At 49.9% G+C, this 18336-nt stretch overlaps 2 protein-coding genes across 7 annotated transcripts; one reads left to right on the top strand and one right to left on the bottom strand.

Annotated features, from left to right (window-relative positions):
- Positions 1-1243: 1243 nt before the first annotated feature.
- Positions 1244-6010, top strand: LOC122373099 (mRNA turnover protein 4 homolog). 3 transcript variants are annotated; one of them, XM_043350864.1, is made up of 7 exons: positions 1255-1280; positions 1444-1545; positions 1914-2079; positions 2336-2485; positions 4463-4614; positions 4891-4967; positions 5666-6010. In XM_043350864.1, the coding sequence occupies exons 2-7, from the start codon at positions 1518-1520 to the stop codon at positions 5819-5821; spliced, it is 729 nt and encodes a 242-aa protein (XP_043206799.1). In that variant the 5' UTR covers positions 1255-1280; positions 1444-1517; the 3' UTR covers positions 5822-6010. The 3 variants fall into 3 exon arrangements, with proteins under 3 accessions (XP_043206798.1, XP_043206799.1, XP_043206800.1); XM_043350865.1 differs by having other exon boundaries at positions 1272-1292; XM_043350863.1 differs by having other exon boundaries at positions 1244-1545.
- Positions 6011-6144: 134 nt separating this feature from the next.
- Positions 6145-18171, bottom strand: LOC122373098 (serine/threonine-protein kinase 3-like). Of its 4 annotated transcripts, none has more exons than XM_043350860.1 (12): positions 17818-18137; positions 11770-11850; positions 11351-11531; positions 10631-10825; positions 10153-10258; positions 9631-9811; positions 9150-9345; positions 8279-8453; positions 7867-7946; positions 7329-7550; positions 6873-7052; positions 6145-6633 (listed from the first exon to the last, which is right to left on the bottom strand). In XM_043350860.1, exons 1-12 carry the CDS (start codon positions 17841-17843, stop codon positions 6466-6468), a joined length of 1791 nt encoding a protein of 596 aa, XP_043206795.1. In that variant the 5' UTR covers positions 17844-18137; the 3' UTR covers positions 6145-6465. The 4 variants fall into 4 exon arrangements, with proteins under 4 accessions (XP_043206795.1, XP_043206794.1, XP_043206797.1 ...); XM_043350859.1 differs by lacking the exon at positions 17818-18137 and adding an exon at positions 13738-13956; XM_043350862.1 differs by lacking the exon at positions 7329-7550 and having other exon boundaries at positions 17818-18171.
- Positions 18172-18336: the final 165 nt, after the last annotated feature.

Raw genomic sequence — 18336 nt, 5'->3', positions numbered from 1 at the left:
CTGTTTTGGACGAACGTCATTCGACATTCTAAATACTTTCAAACGCCGAATTACAAGGAAACATAACACACTAGACCAAAAATGGAACCCGTGGCCCCTGGTTATGTCTCTGAGGTCATCTCAGGTCACGAAAGTTATCTAACATTTTTTTCTCGCTATTCTGATAAACGCATGCATGCTAAAGCGATGAAAACGCCTTAGATGTGTTCGACTCGACGTTACGGATCGACTGATGCGCAACATGACATTCCCCGGTCAGGTAGGTAATGTCCGTTCAAAGTTAACCTATAGTTCATTCGAGGCGTCTCGATGGGAGAAACACGATGCTAGCAAAAGTAATGTGGTGACTCTCTTGAGTTAAAAGTTATTGAAGAAAACCTTTTTCGTAAAAGCGGCTATTTTTAGTTTTGTCCTCTGGAGGCTAAACCGTTGACCTGAGGCAAATCTTAGGACGCCAATCACAATTCAAAAAGAGAGCTAAAAGGGCTATCGAATGGGCTTTTCCGCGGCGCTGTAGGTCTATTGGTTTCTGACTTCTGAGTTATGTGCCGCTGTTTCGAAAAATGCTGAAATAAGCAATATTTTACCTTTGATGGCCTTTACTGACCTGACCTTTGACCTCACCATTCACTTGAATGTTTTCGTCCTTATTTTGGACGTTCTTTCGAATTCCGCTTATCGTGTGTCACTACGTGGCCCAGCTACCGAGTTAGAGGGCGGGGAAGCGTTTCGACTTTCGACTGGTGGCGTTTCGTACCCATCAGCCCAGTAGTTGCTGAGGTAGGGTGGGGGTGGCCATCCTATAGATAGGGTGGCTACCATTGGCGAAAACATTCAGTTGACCTCTTGACCAGGTCACCAAGGTCACCTGAGGTCTCAGGTCGCCATGTTGGAAGCGACTTATGTATAACCACGCACGGCAAGTTAGGCAAAGTGACTTTTTGTTGCTGAGTTATAGGGTGGCTACTGGCTGACATAGGCACTAAAAACGTCCAGGTGACTTCTCAGTCACTGAGGTCACCTGAGGTCACCATATTCAAAACGACTGAATGGCTGGTAGAACCGCATCCGACGAATCGACTGGGGGTGTTGTTGTTTTCGTCTCGATCGGCCCAGAAAGGGTTCCTGAATTAGGCTGCAAAGGTGGCAGTTGAATAGTGTGGTCCTATTTTAGCTGTGTTTTAAGATGTTCATTTCGGCAATAATGACGCAAAAGTTACAAACACAAAAATGATACGCACGTGTGCGCGGCACATGTGGAAGGGGATAAACACGAGAATGTGTGTTTTACGGTAGGCTAATTATTTTTATCATTTAGCTATGAAGTAGGTCTTTTCAGCGTTATTTGAATGATCAGTGAACGATAGATTATCAGTGTTTTTTATTGGAATGATTCGAGTTGGCATGCATACACGCCAGTAGATCGTTTTTTTTCATTCGTAGGTACCTACTTGACGCGACTTGGAAGTTGACTTGAGGCAAGGCCGTAGACTTGAAGCTATATACCTGATTAGAATATGCCGAAATCACGGAGAGATCGGACAGGTAAGCTCTAATAAAACTGTTCTGGTCAGAATTATTTGTATAGCTTTTTGTACAGAACTATTTGTAATTGTTTGAGTCAATGTTAAATTCAGTGTTTTATGCAATTTTTTGAACTGCATGCCTAGTGTTTGTAGAGACTTGTCTAGCCTGTGATGATAAGAAAAAACATCATTCACCACTTGGTGTTCTGTAATCTGCACAGGGGCCAGGGCATTATAATAACCGAGCAATTGCACCTCGTAAGTCATAGCCAGCAACTGAGTTCCAACACCAGCAATGTAGGTAGGTGTAGCACTGCCTCTGCCCTTAGGTCTTGTGTTGCTGTTACAGATGTTTAGCTGACTGATCATAAACTGCTTATTTTTCAGTTGCCCTGACTAAAACCACAAGTCGCAAGGGTTCAGACACCAAAGCAAAGCTAATAGATGATGTACGACAGTGTGCGGACGACTATGCCCGCCTCTTTGTCTTCTCTGTGCAGAACATGCGCAATGAACGGTGGAAGGAGCTGCGTGCTGAATGGAAACACAGCAGGTTTGTACCTTTTTGTTTGGTACTGGCACTTTCATATTCATTTGAAATGTCTTTATTAGCTTCATAGTGTGTTCGAGTCCAATACAGTGGCTATTTCACTGAGAGGAAAGGGGTGGTTGTTAATTGGATGTATATTGACTAAAGCACTTCATAAATTTATAAAGTTCCCAGACACAACCTATTTATGAATGATAACTGCTAATTTTACATAATAGTGTTCATGTTTAAAAGCATTGTTCTGTTTCATTTTCATCAGGTTCTTCTTTGGAAAGAACAAGGTGATGGCACATGCTTTGGGAAAGACTGAGGACACTGAGCACAGAAAGAATTTGCACAAGATCTCGGAGCTGCTGGTTGGTCAGTGTGGGCTGCTCTTCACCAACAAGGAGAAGGAGGAGGTGTACGAGTGAGTACCTATTGACCAGTGATAATGGAAACTGTGCTTGTATCATCTGGGATGTAGACTGTAGTGGAAAGGGGCTGCTTCCTTTTTAGACAGATGTGTTATTGAGAACTAACTTGAGTGGGCATGAACCAGGTGTCAAAGACATTGTGGGATTATCTATTTCACACCACCTCATGTACTTTGACTTGCAAAAAATGCATAATTTAGTATACAGAGTAGTATTTAGTATTTAGTATGCATAATTTAGTATGTAGAGCATTTTACCCCGCGTTCGATGCCTCTCGGACAACGAAGATTCTACGCCGTCCGGCCAATCACGTTCCATAACTGCAGCCGAGCCCCCACTGACCTTGAACGGGATTGGCCGGACGACGCAGAATCTTCGTCGTCCGAGAGACATCGAACGCGGGGGCAGTTTTTACTTTCTAAAGGGCACCCTTTCACTTAACCCTATTAGTGGCAGGGGGTTGTTTTTATCCACCCCTCAGGTTTTTCGGGAATATCTCCGAAGCCGCTGAAGCTACGATGCTGAAATTTTCTGACTTTTCCTAAAACTAAATTGGGCACATTCCCTGAAAATTTCAAGTTCATAACTTTACCAGGGGCGGCTCCAGAGCACTGGGAATTGGGGGGTCCTATTCGTGAAGCGAGTCATTTGGGCGAAGATCACGATGCTGCACCAGTTTTACGAACAGTGAATGAAAGGTATCATGTGATAACATATACAGTTATTGTGCATCCTCTTTTGACACGTTTTTGCTATAATAGGCGGATCCAGGCGTCCAAAAAGGGGGGTTATGTTTTACCTCCCAACATAGGTGCCCTGACACCGCCTATGCATGACCAATACAATTGTAGTCGTTCTCTCATAAGAAAATTGTAACATAACAAGACCATTACAACCCTTTTTAGAAACAGTACCAACAAAAACCTTATTTACTATACTTTTTGTGTACCCCCAATCTCAATGATCTGTATCCGCCTATGATTTTTGAAAATGCATATTTTTAGGATCCATGTGAATTCCTGGTTCATTCTCTATCGATCGGCAAAAGTTGCGTTAAGATTGGTTCAGAAACCTGGCCGTGATAAACAGTCTAAAATGTATCTGCAATTTGCCCGTTTTTACCCCCCTCTACCCCCCCCCCCCCCCCTATTGACATTTTTTAATTTTTATTTTTTAGAAATGTAGATCACGTTGAGCGAAATCGAATGCCGTTTGAATTTTGAAAATCGGCCCGTTAGATCTCGAGATATCAAGGGGGGGTCGTAAACAGCCCCCCCCCCCTGCCACTAATAGGGGGTAGCCAGGAGCCTGCCACTAATAGGGTTAAAGGGACTATCCCACCTTCTAAAATGTTGTTAAAACCAGTTAAACTGTGCCCGACTTTATAGATTGGATGACCAGGAACACGGTTCTGGCATTTATTTTTCATTAAACATCTTAGGCTTCCCATATTCCAAACACAAACTTTCAAATATGTGACGTCACAGCCCAAAATTACCTCCTTCCCCAGGCCACATTACTGTCATAAAGCTGATTCTTTTTACTCTGTAGGCACCACAACAAAGTTCAGACCAAGTTTTAAGCGATTTTTCAACGAACAAACCCATTTAAATCAGAATGACTAAACGAGGTGACGTCACACTAACGGTCGCTCCATGTTGAAGATAGGGCTTTGTACAAGGCCCATTTTCAAATGAAGGGAACGAATTTCTTCAACACCAAGAGGCCGCGGGGGTTGCAACCTAGATGGATAGTGGTTTCTGAACCTCGCCGCAAACTTGGCTATCTCAACTCAAACCCCATGTTAAAGGTGGGATAGTCCCTTTAAGGCTACTTGAAATTGGTGGTCTGACCTGGGCTGCTTTTGGCTAAGGTATAGTGTAGTGAAACTCATGTTCCAGCAGGGCAGGTCTGAGGGGCGGCCGGGGCCGGTCTCGGTCCGGCCTGTTCACGGGATCACCTATCCACAGGTGGTTCGGCGAGTTCAGCTGTCCAGAGTACGCCCGCTCCGGCAACGTGGCTACTGAGACGGTGGAGCTGGCCGAGGGGCCGCTCGCGCAGTTCCCCCACAGCCTGGAGCCGCATCTGCGGCAGCTCGGGCTGCCCACCACGCTCAAAAGAGGTACGGTCTGGGGGTGAATCGCTCACTATGCTATAAAAGGTACGGCCTCGGGGAGAAATGAATCACCACACCCTAGAGTGATGTCAGGGGCGGGGCAGCTGACGGTACCATCAACCCGAGTTTATGGCAGCGCTCTAAGTTGCAATCCGTGGTGGTCGAAGGGATTCCGATGGGTGATGCTGGCGATCATTTTTTCATAATTTGCAAGTGTTAGGCGTGTAACGATTGATCCTTCGCGGAACGATTGTCATGACAACTTACGTGCTGTTTTTGCAGGCGTGGTTTCCCTAGTAAAAGACCACGTGGTGTGCAGAAAAGGAGACACGCTGAAGCCAGAACAGTGCAGAATACTGGTAAGATCTTGCTCGCCCGTCGTTTTTTTTACAGTATCCCGACATCCACACTTGATAAGGTAGTTTTCTATAAACACATGAGACATCAGAATTTCACACCGAAGCATTTTGTGATGGAATTAATTAGGCAGTCCATCAATATATTCTGAAAGAAGTTCACCACAACTTGGAGCAAGCGCTGGTTGGTTCATCTTTCTTATTTCCAGCTCTCTGCTCTTGTGCTGATTTGTTATCAAGGCAGCGTACGATTTGTGCTCGGAACTAGCTAATTTGTCCGGATAGTTTGATTGAACAAATTATCCGGGAAATGGATGCCGATTGGCAGATCAGCTGTTGAAATTTGTTCCTTATGACGTTAGGCAGTAGCGTATTTTCGAGAAGGGTAATAGATAACCTCTTATGGAAGGAATCTTTATTACTTTTTTTCACCGTTTCCTTGGGCACTGCTTAACTTTGCGAAGGGTCTGTCGTTCAAACAAGTTAAAAGAAGCCCTGATCCCAGTTAACATCTCAGTTCAATCACGCGTGTTTAGATCCACTGAAACGCAACAGCATATTGGCGCGAGTCACTGTATCGTAAAACGCAGCTGTGAAATGGTAATGTTTAGTGTGCCGTGGACCGGTACCTGGTGAGTGGTGGTTGTCGCTGTGGGTCCCGTGTCGGCTGCTGACCGGCGCCGTCGCCGCCGTCCCGGCAGAAGCTGCTGGGCCAGCAGCAGGCCGAGTTCCGCGTCACCCTGCACGCCGTCTGGACCAGCGGCGGACAGCTGGAGGTGCTCACGCACCAGGCCGCCTCGGACGCCGCCTCCGCCTCAGACGAGGAGATCTCCGACCTGGAGCCGGACGCCGAGTGAGGCGCCGCGCGGGACTCAGCCGGTCGGCTGACCGCTGAGGCTGAGGATGAGGCAGGAGAGGATCAGACGTCACACTTGGATCTGCGGGCGGGCCGGGCTGACCAACAGACCATCTACATGCAACTGTGCCGGTGTCTTGTTCATGGCTCATGATGATGAATAGTTGTTGAATAAACGATGACACAGAAAGTAACTGCTGGAAATATGAGAGGAAGTATGGGCTGGACTGAAAGGTTTTTAAGACCGTTCATCAAGTCGGGATTTATGAGACGATACCACTCCTGGCCAGCATGATACAGGATATATACTCACATAAATCCGTATTGTCGATCCTCTCATGTTAGTGTATTGACCAGCGATGTATAAAACGCTCATGATAGGTTAAACAGTCGGTGCCGGCCCCGCTCTGGGCGGGCCGACTCCTCGGCACAGTCATATGCACAGAGCGCGCACTAAAACGCCGGGCGCTGGCCTCGCTGTCGTTAAAAGTTCTCTGGCCGGTGGCGGCGTGCTATCAGCTAAGACCCGCAGAGACGGTGGCGGTACCGGTGGCCGCCGGGCCGCGCGCTCTATGGCACCGGTGGCGCGCCGGCCGGCTCGGTCCGGCACACTCGCTCGACACTGCGCGCCTCGCGGCGACCACACTAGAAGTTTTGGCTGTTTTGCTGCCGTTTGCGTTTGGCATCCATTGCGTCGAGAATGGGCTGCCGCTTGGCCATGTAGCGCCGCTTCAAATCGTCTATCTCGCGCTCCATCTCCGAGTCGAGACTGTTCATTCGCGATTGCAGCTTGTCGTAGCTCATAAAACGGATCTGCCGGCAGGGACGGGGAAACAAACGTTAGTGGCTGTCCGGCGCACACAGCCGTAGCATAGGTCACCAGCTGACATACGCGCGATTTATGGATAATACTACGCTCGCAACGCAAACACGACATCCATGAAGCAGTCATCTTAGTCAAACGTGATATAAGAACTTAAAGACATTACCGGAATGGAAAAAAAACAATGACTCCCAGTCTGTCGGCCATCCGCCCGCCCCAGTGTACTCACAAATTCGAAAGACGTGTCCATGAACTGGCTCCTGCCCAGCTTTGGCGCCAGGTCGGGGATGGGCTGGGGCTGGGGCGGCAGAGCCTGGGCGGGGGCGGGGGCGGACGGCCCCGCCGGCGGCGCCAGGCCGGCTCCTAGCACCCGAGCGGCGGGTGACGACACGGCACCAGACTGCGGCACCTGGCGGAACAAGTAGCACGTGATGTTCTGCAGTCCTGGCGGCGCTGATGTAGAAATCTTGGGTGCAAATAACCTACGGGTGGACGGGAGGAGTAGTGCAGCTCTGCAGTCTGCGAATGATCAAATAACATGGCCAGTACCTAGTGGGATCAGGATGCCTCCCACTGACTACCTGACACTTTTTATCTGGTCCTGCTCTCCTGACGGTGCGCCGTGGTACAGTGCCCTGTTGTAACGATACCTGATACAGTGCCCGCTCTGTCAATCTGACGATACCTGATACAGTGCCCGCTCTCGCTCCTGGTGCAGGCCCTCCAGTTGCTGTGGCCGCGGTGTGGGGTGGTACTCCTGACCGGGCGGCGGCTGAGGAGGCGGCAGAGAGGCGGCCGGCGCCGCGCCCGCCGGCTCGGCCGCCGCCGCCGGGGGCTGCAGCGGCGACTGCGCCTGTGACGCTGCAGCCGCCGCCTGCTGCCGCTGCTGCTGCTGCTGCAACAGACGCTGAAAGCAGCCGTCACGCCGTAAGCCAGAGAGCAGACGATCGTCGAGCAGCAGCGTCCTCCGCGATGGAAGCGACAGGCTAGCAGCCGTGCGCCAAGCGCTGCGATTTAAACACACAACAATTCCGCTCCAGGTCCTTAGCCAATCGAGTACGCCACTCTACCTATACGTTCGCAGCGAACATAAAAAAGCAAAACTCCTACGACGAGAAGCGCAGAGGCAAAGGCAGGCAGCACAAGCCGCCGACAATCTGGGAGACGAGTCAGCATGGGGGGTCGAACATGGGACGGTTTGAAGGGGAATGGAGGGGACTTACCCGCTGTTCGGCCTCCTTCTGGTCGAAGTGGTCCAGGAAGAGCGGCCGGTACTTGGGGCTGCCGTTACCCGTATCGTGCCCTGCAGAACGGAAGGGTGCGTCAATTGACGTCATGCAGCCGACACAGCAACGGCGATAACAGCACAGTTATCGGAAACTGACCGTGAGCACAGGAGAAGCGACTTTATAAGACAGCTCTTGGCTACGACTCCGATCAACCAGCTAACAAAAAGCCGACATTACGTGAGCCAGGTTAGTCCAAAACGTTATTCAAACTCTGCCCAGAACTGAACTACATCAGACTGCGTGTGACTCCTGCGACGGAAAGATGGAGAAAACTGATACAGTCGAGACAGATAAGTCAGAAGAGAAATATGAGGAGAAACTAGACAGACACAATATTGTCACTAACGTTTCATCGTGGCCTCGTCCTCGTCGCTGTCCGAGTTGATGAGCATCGTGTTGAGGCTGGAGGCGACCGAGACGAGCGTGCCGTCCGTGACCAGGGTGCCCGTGTCGCCGGGCACCAGCGTGCCGGGGTCGGCCGGCCGCATCGTCTCCTGGCTCTCGGTCGGCTCCAGACGCGGCTGCCGGGGAGGGATGGGCCCGGGTCAGTCGTAAACGGAAACACGCAGCGGAGGGCACAGACACTGCGACGTACTGTGGCTGACATTGAGACATGGTTAGGTACTTAACTGGTTCATAAATTGACAAAAATGCTAAATTTATTTGAAAGATCCAATACATTGCATGCAATAGCAAGAAAAGCTATTGATGCCCAGCGCCAGACCGACATATCTCATTGGGTGAAGATGCAATAAACCACAGCGTCCGGCGACTTCTTGACAAGCGGAGGGCCAATGGCCGACAACGTTACAAGGTCCCTGTCTGACTTCTCATCATCTGACCCACCCAGACCCATGTCAAAGAGTCGCTGGAAACGCCTACCACCCGGCTCTGACCCTGCCCACGTTGACCCTTCGAACAACTACGGGTACCGGCAGTCCTGAACGGGTACCGGCAGTCCTGAACGACCTGACGAACGCTAGGATATCTGAGGTAGGAATGCGGACGGTCACTCCGTGCTCTGGAAACCACGGCAGTCAGAGGAAGACGAGAGGTCAGCCAATCGCCTACCTCCGACGGCCTCTGACCCATCGCTCACCTGGCTCTACCTCTGGCTCACCTGGCTCTGCACTGACTCGCCTGTCTCTAGCTCTGCGCCGCCTCTCACCTGACTCTGACTCATCTGACACTGGCTCTGACTCTGGAGTCTGTCTCACCTGGCTCTGACTGGCCGGCTCCGGCTGGATGTGGATCAGTTTGTTGTTCTTGGCCAGCTGCTGCTGAGCGCGTGCCTCGGTCGCCTCCTGGATGATCCTGGTCAGGGTGACCGGCGCTGGCTGGGCGGCCCGGATGAACGGGTGGTCCAGCAGTTCGGTGGCCGTCGCCCGTTCGTCCGGGTTTTTCACCAGACACCTGACGGTGGTGCGCAGAGGACGGGTCACGAGAAGAGCAACTGGGGCTGGGAGGCGTAAGAGTTAACAGATCTCTCACTGGAAAGGTGTGAGATGCAGCTAAATTAGAGCGCACCGAAGCGTGCCAGAATCGGGCTACAGACGGTGCGGCAAGCTCACTCACTAACCTGCAACGGGGATAGGCATTTCATTTCAGCCAAGCCATACTAACTGTGTCAAACAAGTTTAAATAATGCCACGCCGTCGAGCGAATAAGATCCTTAAGGCCCGAAGCACGTCGACTCACCGCTGTACGAAGTCGATGAACTCTGCGGACCACTGGTTGAGGTCTCGGAAACTGGGCGGCGGCTTGGTGGGTATCATGAAGATGGCCCTCATCGGGTGGATATCGCCGTACGGCGGCCGACCCTCGGCCATCTCCAGTGCCGTGATACCCAGCGACCAGATGTCGGCCACGCAGTCGTACCCTGAGGGATGGATGATCCGGGCGTCAGATGGTAGACAGACGGGCCGGAGCGATATAGTGGGTCAGGGGGCGAACGGAGTTGGAAGGCAGACGAACAGCAAGACGGGCCGGGGCGTCAAAGACACGAACAGGGCTGGCTGAAGACCTGAACTGCGATCGGTAGCAGTCAGCAATGGTCCGAAAAGAGCGATCGGCGCTGCTCTATTCAAACTAGTCGAAACACTTACTTGTCAACTATCTATAAAAAAATGAGCGGTAGCCATGTGTGTTGCTACCGGAGGGACTCAAGCATAACGTGCTCCATCGACCCTCCCCACGTCGCCAGCCGGTACGTGGACTCACCGATCTCCTGTATTACTTCCGGCGCCATCCAGAAGGGGGTGCCTATCACTGTGTTCCGTTTGGCCATCGTATCGGTCAGCTGACCAGCCACTCCGAAATCGGCCAACTGTGAACACACAAAAACGACGTCAGAGCTCAGCAGCGCCGACCGCACAAACCCTAGCGTCAGAAAAAGGGCGGGCGCTCAGAAGGCCTGAGAAGCAGTCACCGCAAATGGGTCATAGATACACTATAAAAACCGCCACGGTCACAGAAAACGACTGATCGGACAGAAAATGTTCCACAGCAACAGACAAGAACTCGCATAGCAAAGCAACCACAAACAGAACATCAGTCGAATAACGCGGCAACAATGAATGCACAAACCACAAAAAGAACGAACCTAGAGATTGAAGTGATGACGCTTTGGGTACAACTAATATGAAGACTCGGCTTGGTCACAATGACACCCAACCGAGCGGGATAGCACCGGGCCTACCTTGGCGTGCCCCTCGTTGTTGAGCAGTATGTTGCCGGCCTTGATGTCTCTGTGTATTTTCCTGCGCAGGTGCAGGTACTGGAGGCCGCGCAGTGTATCCGCCAGGATGGTGGAGATCTCGGCCTCAGACAGCGTCTTCTTCCGCAGCTTCATGATGTCGCTGACAGAGCCCGCGCCGCAGTATTCCATCACGATCTGACGACCGAAAGAAATAAAATTAAGTCGGACTCGTGATATGGATGGGGACAGCGTAACATCGGGGGGGGGGGGGTGATTCCACGTTGCAGGCACGGCGTTTATCATTTTATACCGAGTTACCGCGGCATGGAGCCGTTGAGAATGCCTGGGTCAGTCTGAGCTAGATCATTCTACACATAAATTCAGTTTTTCGTGTTATCGATCACCGGCAGAAATTGAACTAGATGCCACCGAATTACACTAACGCAAACCGTCGCCAATGCATGCGACAGTGACAGCGGTGTGACGGTGGCGGCGGGTCCATTTTTCTACTGAACAAAGCTCATTAGTTAAGTACTCGCCCGGGTGGCCGCCCATCCTGTCGGCTGCCCGCCCCGCCCTGCCCAGCCACGCACGTGGCACGCCATCACACCAGAGCCGCCGGACCAGGCGCGGTCTCGGACCATCGGCCGGGCCTACGGAACCGGACCGACGATCTCGGGTCGTGGGGGCTACCGCACAAGCCGCACGTTCAGTACGCACCCATAGGTCGGTGTTTTTGAAGTAGCTGCCGTAGTATTTGACCACGTAGAGCGAGTCGCACTGTTGCATGATGGAGATCTCTTTGATGATTTCCTGCAGGTCGGTGTCGACAGGTACCTGCTTGATGGCCAGGACCTGGCCTGACTCCTTATGTAATGCTTTGTACACGGAGCCATACGACCTGAGGGAAGCGAACAGGGTGACGTCAAACAGCGTGGGGAAGGCAAACGGCGTGGGGAAGGCGGAACTGGGAGTGGCGCTCAACCCGGTCATACACGGTCGGTGCTGAGTAGAAGGCCCAAAAAGCCCTCCCCAATTACGCAGCGTAACCCAGCATAACTTATCCTTTCCCAGCCACACGTCAATCCTGCACTTCTGACCCAACACGGACCTCGGTTAGCCAGCCCGGCACTACTCACCCCTCCCCCAGTTTGCAGATGATGTCGAACACTTCCTCCGGCTGCCGCGCCAAGCTCTCCTCAGAGAGCTTCTTCAGCTCGCTGAAACAAACGGACAAACGTTGGTCAGAAACGGTCAGAAGCAGTCAGAAACAAACGTCGGTCAGAAAACACTCGGTAGACTGAGAGCAGGACACAAACACGTTTTGAGCTTCACAGACACCGAGGAGGGTGCGATAAATAGGTATACCAAGAGAGGTTTTCGAGGATAGCACTTGTAAACGGTAGCTACTGAAATTTTATATAACTTCGAGGCACCTCTATCATTATTACAGATAAACTAGAAATTGCAGGTAATGCAAGGTCAAATCGGATCATTGTGCCATATAATATTGTGTGTAGCAGGGTTGTGCTTGACTCATGAGTCGAGTCAGAAATTTGACTCAACTCTGACTCAAATGAGTCAGATTTGAGTCGAGTCGGATAAAATGTTGAGCTGTTGAGTTGAGTCAGAGTTGAGTCGGACAAAAATATTAAGGTGTTGAGTTGAGTCAGAGTTGAGTCAGTAAAATAGCTTTTGACATTGAGTTGAGTCAAAAACATTTAGGAACATGAGTCAGCTGACTCAACTTTCTAGAAACAATATATAGTATAAGTTTTTCATTCTCCCCCCGCTTAACAACTTAGGCCTGGCCCTGTTGCCGGATTTTTTCACTCCCCCCCGCTCAACAACTTTCTTATCTGAGTCAATTTTGAGTCAACACACTTGACTCAACAAAAAATTTGAGTCAAGTTTGAGTCAACTCATATTTTCATTGAGCCGCTTGAGTCATGAGTCGAGTCAAGGGAAAAAATCAGCTCCTTGTTTGAGTCAGAGTTGAGTCAGGGCATTCTGAAGTTGAATGATGAGTCGAGTCGGCAAATTTTTTTGAGTCGAGCACAACCCTGGTGTGTAGTCATTTCAAAACCAAAAATAGTTCAGTGATCAGTAAGAAACATTAACATAGTTGACGGATGAAACGAAAGGCGTGGAATGAAGACATAACAACATGCATATTTCATTCTGTCGCACTTTAGGGCGGATTTCAGCTGCGCTGTGTATACGAACTGGCTATTGTTGACACTATTCTCGGCGAAAAAGACAGCTGATGTGGGCCGCGAGGGTTTTTACTACCTATCTGAGAGCAACAGACTCGACATTTTACGACATTGCCTTTCACGTCTCACTCGAGGACTTCATATACGGCGTCTCTTTGTGAGTTTTATGGGACAGTTAGCACGCCTCCAACAGTTTCATTTAAGAGCATTGCACACCTTCCCATTTCTTCAATAACGCATCTGAACGCCTATGGAAATAGTTCGAGCCGCTTTTTTAAGGCAAGATAAACATTTGCACAAACACTTCTAAATAGTAGTTTCAAATGGCTCGCTGCCCATACAGTCCCACCATCCCAGTTGCGAACCCACCGGGGAAAATGTCCCGCCTGCAAGTGCGAGCCAGTCGAGACATATTTAAATTCCGTCTACGAGCCCAACGGGCACCTTTCTCACTCGCAGGTCTAAATGGGCATTAACCCCGTCTGTCAGCTCAACTTTGCACCTACCCCGTCTGCCAGCTAAGCTACGCACCCACCCGCCTGTCACCCCAGTTTAACACCTACATACCCTGCCGGCTGCCAGCCATCCTATCCAGTCCGACAGCCCACCCACGGCGCATCTACCCCGCCTGCCGGTCCAGCGTGACACCCTCCCCTCCTGGCCCTCTCGCCTGCCAGCCCTCATGGGCACCTAGTCCGCCTGCCAGCCCATTGTAACACCTACCCCGCCTGCCAGCCCAGTGTAACACACGTACCCCGCCTACCAGCCCAGTATAACACCTACCACGCCTGCCGGTCCAGTGTAACACCCACCCCGCCTGCCAGCCCTCCTGGGCACCTACCCCGCCCGCCAGCCCAGCTATCTCGACTGTCAGCAAATCTGGGCACCTACCCGGCCTGCCAGCCCAGTTTGCGGCGGCGCACGCTGCGCCGGAGCACCACCATGCCGTCGGAGTCTGCGGCGGTGTCCTGCCGCTCCGCACCGCCGCCGCCGCCGCCGTCACTCAGCACGGCCGCCACGGTGGCCGGCCTCCCCTCACGCACTGGACACCACGGCCCGGCGGCCTGAACACGCAGCACTAGTGAGCCGGTCCGCACTCTCACACATCCGTCCCGGCGGCCTGCCGACCACCACTGAGCCGGCCAGACGTCTGGAGTTCGGCGGTCAGATGGACACACCAGAGTAAAAACCACGAGTTGGTCCGGCAAACCAATGGAGGACTCGACGGTCAGAGGTGGGCAGGCCAGCGGACAAAACCACGAGTACGACACGCCAGTGGACGGTGGACTGGCCGCGCGTCGTGCCGCGCCCGGAGCGTAATCACAGGGAAGTCTGTACCACCGCGGAGCCCCGCCGGTCGCCGAGTGCGGCCGCTCGCCGGATATGCGGCGCGATAGGGACGCAACGTCCGGCCGTGTCGATGCCCGGCCCCTCCGGACGCCGCGCTTCCAGTAATGTGACGCCGCGCTACCCCCCGGAACACCAACCGACCGAGGTGCACAGCTCGTATCTTATCGATAGGATGTGGCATGACGAAGGGTCAGTTTTAGTTGGTGTGTCTTGAAAAGACAGAGTCGCTAAACCAGTATCCGCACAACAGTATACGAACTTCTCGTGCGACCTCTGGCTCTGACCTACATCGTCCGACCGTTACACTGAGAATCGGCAGAATTTTCGAAAGCGTGCCAAAATTATGCTGTACGGTCCGTGTATTTGCCTACCTAAAAAGGCACAGAATTATTTTTCTAAAAAATCACACACCATCCCTGTAAGCAGTTTCATCTATGAACCATTGGAACGACCCGAGCAGGCTGGGCTCTCAAAACCTTGAGCACAAGTTTCCACTGTCCAGTGTCCACGTCATGGATGGAACAGACCTAATATGGCAATGGCCCAGTCAAAACGAATCCACATGATAAATAAAATGCAAAATATCAGTTTTCCATAAAACAACTTAGGATATTAATATGCAGAGACGTTTGAGGTCAGATCAAGTACCAATGCCATTGTAGGAGTCCGGTTTTCGGCATATTACTTTTTTAAATAAATTTAGTCCGAACCTTTTGAATGGAAGGATTCACAATGGCAGAGCCCCCACTAAGCGAAGCTTGTTGCGTTGGCCCTGCCCTCTACCCTCCGATCGTGCAATTCCGGTTCTATCGCAGAATTTGGAGTCCAAAGTTTAAAGGTAGTGTGCCAGCTTTCCTGGACCGTATGGAGTTAATGGCCCAGATAAGGAGAACCGGATTTTTAGAACTTATCCATACCTTCAAAACTCATGGAAACGTCTTAACTTCTTCAAATTTTGAGTACCCCAGTGCGAAATTCGCCCCGACGGGTTGTCGGTCGTACCCCAACCACATTTCACACCACTATGAACAATAAATGCACACACTGAAATCGCTATTACCGATAGGCTCATCCAATCAAGTTTCGATAAACCCGTTCATCATCAGCTCCTGCGGTTTCGAACACGCCTGTTAGGTGGTGCGGTAGACCGCGCCCAAAGCCAGGGCCCCAGTAACGTGAGGTAGCCGAGTCAGGGCAGCGTGCGCTGACCCAAGCTGGAGCCGCGCGTCCTCCCGGTGTCATGTGATAGCCCGGGGCTGCCCGCGGGGATGCGGTAGACCGCGCCCAAAGCTGCGGCCCCGGCTTGGGTCAGCGCACGCTGCCCCGACTCGGCTACCTCACGTTACCGGGGCCCTGGCTTTGGGCGCGGCTTCTGCTCATACTTTGTGGTGCGGTGGTGGCGCGTCGGGCTGCGCGCTCTGACTTCGGCCAAGAAAAATGCGTCAGCTGATCATGGTCATTTCTGCCACTTGCGTGCGGTGAAATGGGGTCATAACTTATGAGACGGCTTTTTCATATCAATTATTTTACATAAAATCATATTTCAAACCATGAATAATGTTCGACAGCCAAATAAAAGAAACAATACCATTACAGGCTTACAGTTTAAGGCTCGACATTGTGTTGTCTACGATTAGACAGCTGATAACTCATTCCCGTACGTCGTAACACTATAATGACCTTTGCTTATTGTCACATGTGCGCCGCATTCGCGATTGTTGCCGACGCCTGTTTGCAGGTGAGCCCACTACATTTGTTATACATATCGAAAAACCGATAAACTTTTTGGCGAAAAAGGCACTATTCCAGGCCCATTTTTGATTTTTTTTGCGATATTAGGTAAAAACAGAAGCTTCTTATCCTAGGAAAAATAAAATTGGAAATCTTTCAAAGGTGGCACACTACCTTTAACGTGCGCACATAGCCGCGCACGGCCGGTCCCCTCACTGACCTCGCCTGGCTGCGGCCTGCCACCAACCGCAACCATACCTGTAAGGAGGCTCGGCTCATAAACGTCAAGCGCCCGTCGCGCTTCGAGCCCGGGCTGTTATAACCGGGAACGCGTGCTTTCGCGAAGTCCAACGCTCTCTATCTCTAACGTGTTCCGAGTAATCACGAGAAAACCGTCGGGGAGGTGCCATCTGTGGCTGAATTAATATTTGACATAATTAATTGTTCCTCAAAATGCTTCAAATTTGCCATTCTAACATGAGTAGCATCATACAAGAGTTCGCCTTTGACAAGGATGTGCTCTTTTATCTGAAAAAAAAATTCATGGACTGTGGGCTGTGGTATCAGTATGAACAGTGGCAGTATGACAGTGCACACGTTTTTACTTTGAAAAGCAGGTAGCTTTAAAATGAAAAACAATTGTCATTTTTAAAACAGTTTAACTAGCACCTGAAACCCGAATAGTCCATCTACTTCTACAAAAGGCCAGGCTGAAATCAAAGACACCTAATTGATAGCTACCACAAAGCAGGGACTTTTCTTAGATGCAACTAACCTCTTCAGGGTGTCTAGCATCCACGATATGCCTATGGGCTTATAAAGTTGCACTTGCATGCATGCTCAACTCAACCACATTTCACCTCTTGTGACTGATAATACATTGTAAACCTAGACAAATGGTGCTATTGAAGCTACTTACCTGTCCTAACTACAGTCTCCTAGGATTCCATATCATCTAGCCCAACACAATTGTGTGTAAAAATTTCCAGGTCAGTAGGGGGTCTGGGATCAAATGTTAAAAGAGAGGCTACATGTTAATGCCTCTGCTTGAACCTTGTTAATTAATTTGACATGGCTTTGGCAAACATGTGTCAAGCATTCTCAACTGAGCTCTGAATGATGAGAGCTTGTAGTGGCATTACTGTATACCTACCTAGTTTCATTGATAATTATGCAAGCATCTGTTTATGTTATGGATGCAATGATAGTCTGATGTAGGTACTAATATAAGTTACCCATTGGCCAAATCCAGCTCAGACTCCAGTGTTTCTTATTTGAATTAAGTGGTTCTAGTAATTTGCCAACAGCCTCAATTATTTAACTGATTATCCTTATAGAAAATCAATAATTGTCAAGGACATACTTTTACCCACTAAAATTATTTGAAAGTAACTGAAAAACCTTTAAAGAAGACTAGGACAGATTGCGCTAGATTAGACATAGTTTATGGTATTTGTCCAATTTAAACACTGCAGGCTTGCAGCCATGTATACTAATTATGAACTAGTGAAAAGGACAACTAACATTGGATCATGACAATGAATAACAACCCTCAGTCTTGTATCTATGATATCCAAAACCTTCAGCATGTACCTATAACCCATGCATATTATCATCTGAATTTCAACACCCATCAAAATATAAAAACCACGGCACTTGTGAATATTGATTGGGCTGTGGGCTCTGCTGATGGAACTTGTTGTCCATATTGAAAGAGGATCTTAACCATTAATCCAAAAAAGGTGAGAAAATGATTAGGATAACCAGGGCTGCATCCCGGATGTATGAACTACAGCAGTTCGGAATGTAACCACTTACCTCGGCCATTTTGATTGAACAATCATACTCTAATTGATAGTCAATTGTAAGAATGAAATGGCATTTACTTACCCTTTGGATTTTCCCTTTTCAGACATGATGATTAAATGAAAACAAGCAGCAAAAGTGAAAACAGCTAGAAGCTGAAAATCTTTCAACAAAGGCTTAGTTCACATTGGCTTGCAATGACTGCATCTCAGTTCAACACTCCATAGCTGGCTCCAACGTCAACTTCAGCTCCGTCGGCCTCATGGAGTTCCAAGCTGACATTTCCCTGGCTAATTATTTCAAATAAATGTATTCACATGGCAATAAACGACTGAAAACAATAAAACCCGCTGCGCAATGTCTTATCATATTCCCACACAATGCAAATCTCCTCAGAGACAAGTAAAATTGTTTGTCTCAGTGCGGCGTGTTTGTCGCATCATTTATTTCCTTCTTGATTAATTTTACAAATAACTTGCAAAGTTTTGTAGCAAAAAATCTTTTTCCGGTATATTTTATGTTGCAGTTTTTATTTTTGAGTTTCAAAGATCAAATTTCTTTAAAAGTATCAAATGTTGATTAGATGTTTTCCAGTTTTCAGCA

Source organism: Amphibalanus amphitrite, unplaced genomic scaffold (genome assembly GCF_019059575.1).
Source record: "Amphibalanus amphitrite isolate SeventyFive unplaced genomic scaffold, NRLGWU_Aamphi_draft 001442F_arrow, whole genome shotgun sequence".
NCBI lineage: Eukaryota > Metazoa > Arthropoda > Thecostraca > Balanomorpha > Balanidae > Amphibalanus > Amphibalanus amphitrite.
Note: the sequence above shows the minus strand (reverse complement) of the source record. Positions and strands in the feature narration are given on the sequence as shown.